The 9,574-nt window shown below is 39.8% G+C and overlaps 1 protein-coding gene across 2 annotated transcripts; it reads right to left on the bottom strand.

The window, feature by feature from the left end:
* Positions 1-2,288: 2,288 nt before the first annotated feature.
* On the bottom strand, positions 2,289-8,414 carry BLOC1S2 (biogenesis of lysosomal organelles complex 1 subunit 2). 2 transcript variants are annotated; one of them, XM_081267300.1, is made up of 5 exons: positions 8,170-8,414; positions 7,669-7,785; positions 4,832-4,951; positions 4,026-4,130; positions 2,289-2,762 (listed from the first exon to the last, which is right to left on the bottom strand). In XM_081267300.1, exons 1-5 carry the CDS (start codon positions 8,222-8,224, stop codon positions 2,731-2,733), a joined length of 429 nt encoding a protein of 142 aa, XP_081123426.1. In that variant the 5' UTR covers positions 8,225-8,414; the 3' UTR covers positions 2,289-2,730. The 2 variants fall into 2 exon arrangements, with proteins under 2 accessions (XP_081123426.1, XP_081123427.1); XM_081267301.1 differs by having other exon boundaries at positions 8,118-8,231.
* Positions 8,415-9,574: the final 1,160 nt, after the last annotated feature.

The raw sequence follows: 9,574 nt of genomic DNA on the forward strand, positions 1-9,574 counted from the left end.
AGCTGGTAGTAAGTTTCATGCACAATGTTAGGCCCTTGCTTAGAGTACTGGGGATTGAACCCAGTGGCACTCTGCCACTGAGCTACATGCCCAGCCCTTTTTATTTTTTATTTCCAGACAAGGTCTCGCTACGTTGCCCAGTTTGGCCTGGAATTTGTGATCCTCCTGCCTACGTCTGGCGAGTTGCTGGGTTTACAGGCACATGTCAGTGCCCCTGGCGTACACTTTATAAAGTTTTAACGTGAAAGAATAATGGTCATCACTTCAATTCTTTGTGTCAACATGTTGCCACAACTTGCTTGCCAGCTCTGTCTTTTTGCCAAGATGGCCAAGCACTTTTATTCCCATTGAATCATTTGAAAGTAAAGTGCAGAGTTCAGAAATACCTCAGCATGCGTCTCCTAAGGATAGGAACATGCACATTGTCCTGTAACTGTACACATATTTAAAATTCTCCCATTTGTCCCCCCAAATTGATTTTACCCTGGGGGCTTATTTTCACTAAGGAACCAATCAAGTTCACACTTCCATTTTGTTCTCTTAATCGACAAATGCCCACCTACCTTTTTAGCTTTCTATTTTACACATGGACTTTCTGAAGAGTTCAAGCCAATCAGGAGACAACAATATACAAGGAAATGAAAACAGGAGAGTTCCTCACAACTGAGAGATACTCAAATAATTCAAAATTAAAATAAGTTTAAGGACACAAGGCTCTGGGTTTTCTCACAATTTTGTGTAAGCTGTGGGGAAATACCAAGTCCCTTGCCTCATAAATATTGATTCTCCTGCTTTATTGGCACACCAAACATGCATTTTCCCCCTACTTCTTGTTTTTAGTTTTTGTTTTGGTACTAAGGATTGAACCCAGGGGCACTTAACTACTGAGTATCCCCAGTCCTTTTTATTTTTTACTTTGAGACAGGGTTTAGCTCAGTTGCTGAGGCTGCCTTTGAACTTCTGATCCTCCTGCCTCAGCTCCCTGAGCTGCAAGGATTATAGGCGTGTACCACCATGCCCAGCTTCTCTACTTTTTGAATAATATAGCATTGCCCAGAGTGGCAGTCTTCAAGGGGCTGAGCTTGTGGCTCAGTGGCAGGGCACTTGCCTGGCATGTATGAGGCACTGAGTTCAATCCTCAGTACCACATATAAATAAATAAAAAATAAAGGTACATCAACAACTAAAAAATATTGAAAATAAAAACTACATCTTTAAGAAAGTAGTTTTCCAAACATGGATAGGTAATAATTCCAAGATGAGGAAATAACCGTAAGATATGAAAACTCATCCATGGAATTCTATATTACCTTTGCAACTTTCCCATAGATCTAAATCTATTCTAAAAATTTTTGAAAATTTATTTACGATAGCTGGAGATAGTCAAACACAGTGTAAGTGTAGGAGTAACAGGAAATAGAAAATTTTTTAAAAAATAAGGGCCTTGTATACATGACAAGAAGTCCAGCTTTTTCAAAAAGGCCATAAGAAATCACTAAAGAATTCTAAGCAGGAATAATGTGGCTAAGTTTACATTTTAGAAAGACTGCTGGGGCAATCGTGTGGAGGGTGGGTTAGAAGGACAGTTAAGAAGGGATTACAATAGTCCAGAAGAGCAGAGGATAAATGGTGGAGGTCTGAAACAAACAAAAATGGGGGGACAGGGACAGACATAAGTCCTTTTGCAAATTTAAGTGGGACTCTCAGGCACCTCACTAGCTGCTAATACCTTACTCTGGATAAGGTTGCCTTTCTTCCAAACTGAATTAGTCATTCAGTAACCCCTATCCCCTGGTATCTTTGGTGTGAAAGGATGACAATAAGGTTCCCAGAAGCCTCCTTAGCCCCACAAACACAAGTGGGAAATATTTTAAAAGACTTCATTTTATGAATACAACCCCTCCCTCCTCCCCCAACACATACACATCTTGCCTTTATCACATTTTCAAAAGGGAACACACATCAAGATGTTCTGATAGGCTGAGGTTTTAGCTCAGTGGTGGAGCACTTGCCTCACATATATAAGGCACTGGGTTTGAGTCTCAGCACCACATAAAAATAAATAAAAGTATTGTGTCCAAAAAAAAAAAAAAAAGATGTCATCTGACTCATAAAGGAAAAAGAGATAAATGAGGCCCATCCCATATACTAAGCTATTGAAACTCCTTTTACTAGTTCTGTTTGGTCTATAAGATTTGACTGTTTTTAAGATTTTGTTATTGCAATGTTATGAAAGACTAAGTTACTAACATTCAGAAAGTAATAAACTGCAAAGAACATGGTTTTTTTTCCTTTTTTTTAATTTAGAATCTTGTTAACAATACATTAGCATCATTGATTAAAAAAAAAAAACCATTTACACAGTAACTCAAAAACCAGTCATTTAAGAAAATATTGTGGTACTTAACCACTATCAGAGAAAACAGGTCCTCTCATTTGATTCCACTGGCAAGCCCAGGTTTTTCCTGAACTTTGAGAGTCTCTGTCCTGAATAGATAATGAAGCATTCAAGTAAACAGTAAGGAGCTGTGTGAGTTTCTGAGGGACACTGCCTCAAAGGAGGTTCAGGAGCAGCTACAGTCCTCCAGTTTACCCAACATTGGGATGTTCCTTGGATGACCAGCATAGTTGCCTTTTCAAGAGCTTTGACAATTCATCAGCCTCAGGATTCGAGTGTTATGAAACATTCTTCCACATTAAAAAAGACTTTATCCCATAGGAATTCATTTTTCATCGCTTCTCCAGCTTCTTGTACTTGGCTTCTATGTAAAGGAGAGGAGGGCATTACAGCTTTTAACAGTGGTTCTCAAAGATACTTTTTTCCTTTCTTTTTTTTTAGCATTTCAAAGTAAATTCAGATATGCCTATTATATTTTTTTAATTCATTACTTTCATCTGTCCAAATATACAGATTATCAATTTATACAATTTGAAATAACAAGTCAAACATATGCACCCAGAATTGAGAGCCCAAAACAAGTTCACTAAGTTCTGTCAACAGCAGCTGCTTGGACAGCACCATTAGAATTAAGCAGAACTTGATCTATCAGAAAACCTTAATTAAGCACTGGAAACTGCCTTTCCAGATCCTATCCCAGGTGCCCTCTGCAGACTGGAATCCTGAGGAAGTATAAATATATTTTTCACCTTTTATATTCTTGGCCTTACTTTTCACTCCAGGAAAGCAATTTGGAAAGATATGGAGATTTAAGAGGTCATAAAATAAGCCTATTGCTGTGACATTTTCTTTTTCTTTTAAAAACTCAGAAGCACCTAATTCTACCTCATGCCTTCTACATGGTAAGGTTCACAGTAAAAATTTTCCAAATGTAATTGTAGGCAATGAAACTGATTGTTGATCACTACCCATGTCAAATCTCAGCCTGCACAAACTACCGTCTTGAAGTAGTCAACAATTATCAATGATGAAAATAAAATAATCTATAACTGTTACCTAGGCTAAAAACAAATTCACTGTTTTTCACCAGGGATATAACAGACAGAGCCAGTGAGCAATACTAAAAATACGAATTCTATCCTTAAGGGAATTAGTCTTTCAAGTAAACCTTTGGTTGACTATTCCATTTTTTACAGACATACATATCTACATTATTAAAGATGACTCAGCATACTAGCCCACAAAAAGATTGACCATTGTAGTCAAACAGACTGGATTTGGAATATGGCTCATTCATATGCTTTACTAATTTTGTGTCCTTAAACAGGTTTCTTAACCTCTTAAACCATGTTTTTCTCCCCTGTGGAATAGGAAAAAATAAAAAATTATGTACTTACCTCACATATAAAAGATAAAAAACATAATACATACATGTAAAGCACTAAGAACAGTGCCTAGTAGAGTATTAAAATCATTAAGAATAGGAGATGTTCTTTTTATTAATAATAATGATAAGGCTTTAAAGGAGGATTATAAGTACTCTATAAATGTTAAATATTATATTAGTTAAGGGCATACTGGTAAGAGATACTCCTTATTAAACCAAAACAGAAATAAAAATGGTTACCCAGTTTTTTTGAATACGCATCCAACTTGTAGGCTGCCTGCTCAAGAGCTGCTACTTGCTCCTCAATTACATTGATCTGATCCAGATAAGGCTGTAGTCCAGCATCTTTAAAACAAATCACATATTTATACATCTTCAACAACAAGAAGTTTAGAAAAAGAGGGGGAAAGTAAGAATGTTAGTGTCTCTCTAGATATGCCTCAGATAGACTAGGTGGAGAGACATTGTTCTCATCATTAGCTAGGTAGATGCTTTAGAGGATTGTGCCTAACTAATCAAGCACAATCATGACCTAGCCAAAATAAGTGACTCTCATCTATTAATTTTCCTTTCTTTTTAATTTATTGTTCTCAAGCAATCTGTTACTGATTCAGTTTCTTGGGCACTCCCACACTAAGCAAGGATGACCTACTGACAAAAACACAAATATAAGTCAATGAAAAAATATATTTGACCACTCTAAATTAGCATTTTCCATTTATAGATTTTTCTGTTTTCTATTTATAGAACAATCCTTTATGGATTTCAATGTTAAATCAATTCACTAATATCTGATTACCCCTTTGTTGCCCCTTCCCCTTCCAGGAATAAACTTACAAAATCAAAATTTGGAAGCACATATAACCATTCCACCAAAGCATGGTGATCTTCAGAATGAAAGAAATTCACCTTGACTCAGTAATTCATTTTTAGAAAACAAGCTTCCAAAAGATAGGGATGCCATGTTTACTCTCTCCTTCTTCTAGGTCCCAAACATAAAAGAACATTAAATACAAACATGTTTAATTATAAAAATTATTACTTACACTTCTGGTTTAAGTCCTTTAAGTTTCTACTAATGTTTATAGCAATATCTTTCATTTCAAGATACTTCAAGCTGGTTAGTTTATTCATATTTTCCAGGAGTTTATAGTCTTCACTGGTGGCTTTAAAATAAATAGAAAATGTGATGCCTTTAAAAATCTGTCTTATATCATTGAAATGTGGAATTTTAGGCCAAATGTTAGTTCAAGGCAGAACCTAGGAAATGTCAAAGGAGTAGCCCACTTTACCCTTCTTTTTCTTTTTTAGGAAAGAATTATTACCCAAAGCAAATTTTATTACAAGGCTCAAAGAATACAATGTGAAAGATCACTGAGCTTGAACTAGACCCCAATATCCTTAAAAAAAAAAAAAAAAAAGCAGTCTTCTGTTGTAAAGCTGCAGAGTGCAACCATAGTCATCACTCACAAATTTTGAGCAGCTCACTTTTGAGCTATGACACTTATACTCAGCCTATATACTCTGAATATCTAAGTAGAAACTCAGGCAGTGTCGGCAAACTGTTTAAATCAAACAAGGTCTAAAAGGTGAAAGTTGGGGCTATAGCTTAGTGGTAGAGTATGAGCGTGCACATGCGTGCACATGCACATACACAAAGACCCAGAAGGTTCAGGTTCGTGGTTAGAAAGGGAAATGATAAATTCATGTACTAAGAAGCGGGAGGTGATATAGTACTGGTATAGCATGAAAACATACCTCTTAGTAACTTGTTCATTACTATGTATAATTCTTTCATTTTATGCAGTGACTTTTCCAAATCATTTGTTTCCTATATTCTCAATTCTCTTCCCGTTCCCCACCCAAAATAACCATTCCTCTGCTCCAATTTTCCCAAAACCCAAATTCATTAACAAAGTGCTTCAATCCCTCTGCTTTACTCTTAAATTTCTCTGTACCTTCTCAAGAAGCAAAAGATCCTATTCTAAGACATCTCCTCTTGTGCTTTTGAACCCAAACCCTTCTACTTCTTCAGGCCTCTCTTCAATCATCTTCTCTAACTTGCATTTCCAAACTCTTTCTCCATCCTGGCACCTTTCTCTCTATCTAGAAATATATTTAGGTTTCCTCCAGTTCAAAAGCACACCTTCTTTCCCCCTCACATTTACATTATTTGCTCAGTAAAGTAATGAGGCTGTACTGTTAAGACATTTTAAATAGTAGCCAACACTCACTACTCTTTCCTCACCATTCACTTATGTAAACCCATGTAATCTGGTCTCTGCCCCCACCATCCAAAGAAATTACAAGCACTAACCACCAAATTCATGGCATTTCTTAGTTCTGATACTCCTAAACCTTTCCATTTTATCTGATGCTACCATTCTCACACACTTTGGAATAGTATCAACAAGGCAACTGTTGCCTTGGTATTGTACTATGCTGACTTTTAAAAAAATTTTTTAAACATTTTTTAGTGTCGATATACCTTTATTGTATTTATTTATACGCAGTGCTAAGAATCGAACCCAGTGCTTCACACATACTAGGCAAGCACACTACCAGTGAGCTACAAACCCCAGCCCCTCATTCAACCCCTTTAAGTATCACTTCTCAACTTTTTCTCAGCTATTACACATAACTGATGTTTACATGGGTAGCACATTCCCAGAGCTAAAATAGTTTCCTCTCTAACTCAAAAAAGCATTTGCGCAAGTAATGACAATAATGGGGAAACAATAATATCCTTAAAATTAGTTTTGTAATAAATAAATCATTTGGAATCTTTGGTACTTTAAGTACTGTTATTAAAAACAAACTAATTGCCTCATACAGACATTCCCTGAGATTTTAGTCTAAGCCCTTAAGAAGGGTATCTCTAAGCTCTTTCTTGGTGATCTCACAGCCTCTACTCACATCACTATGCACATGACTCTTTAATCTGTTGCTTCTGCTCTGATCAATTTCTAAGCTCTGGCCTCACATGTGCAAGTCACCTGAGTGTCTTGAGAGAAGTCACCTGAATGTTCTGTAATATCTACAAGCAGTCAAACCAAAACTGAAAACAGTTTTCACACTAAACATGTTTCCTCTTTCTAGCTTCTCTATTTTGGTTGATGACACTACTTAGGCTTACAAACCTCAGAAACATCCTAGGCTGCTAAATACCTACTTCAACAAGTCCTATAAAGTCTACTTCTGTGATATTCTTGCACCTGCACTCTTTTCCATTCCTTTTACCATCACTTTGCCTCAGACCATCATTACTTAATTTTCTGACTCTCCTCCACACGTATGTCATGTGTCCTCCTAGAAACACACCCAGGACCAAAAATTAACTATGTCTCAAAGTATGAATCACCCAATTCTCAGACCAACCTAACAGGTCCTTAAACCTACAGGTCACTCCCCATTCCCCAATTTTATTTCTGCTAAATACATCTTCTGCTTTAGCCAAACTGCTTGCTTATTCCACTTCATACAATAATTGAATCATTTCCCCACTTTCCACCACTCATTCCCTTCAGCATCCTGTTCAAAGTACACCTCTCCCAGGGAAATACTTCTTGATTAATATCGCTGGATGTTAACCTCACCCCCACCTCGTCACTGTAACACTACAGGATGCATCAGAGTTGTATTAACAGGTATTGCATGTGTTTTGGAAAGTGGTTTGTAAGTTTCTCCAGGGAAGGTATGAAGTTCTTTCCCTCCCATTCATGACCTCCCCAGACTTCCAACTGGCAGGTCTTAGTGCACTGTAGGTAAGAAAGGCAGCCACCGACTGTGGCTGCTAAAACACTTCCCAGGTCTCTGCAAAGCCAAACCCAGCCCCAGTGGGTGGTGCACAACACCACCTCAGTCAACCTAGTCCGCGCCTCACCCGTCAGTTCTCCAGTCAGGTAAGTAGCCATTTTGGAGAACATGTCCCGGCAAAGCTCGGTGATGTCAGCCTCGGCGGGCTCCTTTGCTTCCTCAGCTGTCTCCACGGCGGCATCGTCTGGGCCAAAGGAGAATGATTAAGTAGCTTGCCCCACACCGCGTCCTAAACCAGACAAGCAGCATCTTCCCACATCCCTCCGCACCTGTCTTCAATCAAATCGGCCTCACTCTCCACCTGCCACATTTCCCCCTCGCTTCGTCCTTGCACCAGTGACATGCCAACTCTGCTCCTCTGCACCGACCCCTCCCCCATACCCGATCCTCGGACCAAAACAACTCAGTGGCTCTTACAGGACTCGTGCACCCCTCCGCCCTGCCCACCCCTGCAACTACACATCAGCCCCGTCATCTCGGGGCTCCCGGCAGGACGCTTCACCCCAGGACTCCCACCGGACACTTCATTTCCATCTACGCCGGGTACTGTTTCCATCTCGCCGGATACCTCGAGTGGGCTCCTCGCGTCTCGGCGCTGTGACAGCCTCAGCCGCCGCCGCCATGCCGGCCCAGCGCTGCTTCCGGTTCTGGGTGTCTGCGCGTGCGCACCGGGCGTGCCCCGCCTTGGCAGCCCTGTCCTTCTGAGTCACTCCTTGAATAAATGACTCTTAGCAAAGTATAAGCAGGAAAGCCAGAATTGAAGCCAAGATTGCCTGTCATGAATCGGTCTGCTGCCGAGAGTCTGGACGTCTGGGACTGAGGATGCACTCATCCCTAACACCGCACTCTGGAGCGCTCACTTGGCTTGTACTGGGGGTAGTCCACGCTGAGTGGCTTACTGACCCTGTCACTGGAGACACGTTACTTCCTCCCCAGACGCTCCGCACCCTGGCAGGTGTTAGTGACCAAAATATTGTTTGTGCAGAGAGTCTTATTCAGGCTTTGGAAAACCTTCAAGTCTTGATCCCTGACCCTAAATACTCACCCTTTCAGTGTCCTGGATTAATACCAATTCAATGATCCCAGTTTCTTTTAAGTGCAGGCTGGCACCTGCTTCTCTTTTGATACACACTTTGTGTGTGTGTAGGGGGGTGGGGGCTTTTTTATTCTGAGACAGGGTCTCGAAAGTTGTTTAGGGTCATGCTGATTTGCTGAGCCTTTTATTTTGCGATCCTCCTGCTTCAACCTCCTGAGGCTCTGTGATTACAGGCCTGTAGGCCACAGCACCTGGCAGATACAACCTTTTTTGAAGGGAGCTTGAAACGTAACTTTTTAGGGTTGAGGATATACTCTGGTTGTTTTAATTGCATTTAACAATTTCATAAGTTTCCTAGGTGTATAGAGTACTTAGTGGGATGGGAGAACAGAGATGGGGAGGGGGTTGAATGAGAAAAAGTGACTGGGAAGCAATGTAAGGTGTAAAATGAATAAGGGTAAAGGTCACAAGAAAGGGAAGAGTTACAAGTCTCAGGATATAGGATCATGGTCACTCAGAATCTTAGTGTAGGGGTTTCTTGCCTTATCCCTAGTCATTGTCCCTCTGCATGCACAAACATACATGCAAGCTACCCCCACCTCCAACCCCTCTTAATCTGACTTTTTCCCCACTGAGAACTGGGTCTCCCTAAGTCATCTGTCTCAATTCTTCCATATGGAACAATCATAGTATCCTCCATTTCAAAACATTGCTACAAGCCAAAAGTTCTTATTTCAGGACTCCTGAGGCAGCCCATCTCCTTCATGTTGTTACTGCTCCTACCCCATACTTTCAAGAGAATATGAACATGTCCTAGACCAAGCATATAATGGCTTGCAGTTCCAAACTCTTTTCTTACTGCTATAGTCCCAGAAGCAAATACAAAACCTGGTCTTCTGAAAGAGTTTTATTGATAGTCACCTGGGAAACCCACATT

The sequence above is a fragment of the Spermophilus citellus genome (genome assembly GCF_964194105.1).
Source record: "Spermophilus citellus genome assembly, chromosome: 15".
Classification (NCBI taxonomy): Eukaryota; Metazoa; Chordata; class Mammalia; order Rodentia; family Sciuridae; genus Spermophilus; species Spermophilus citellus.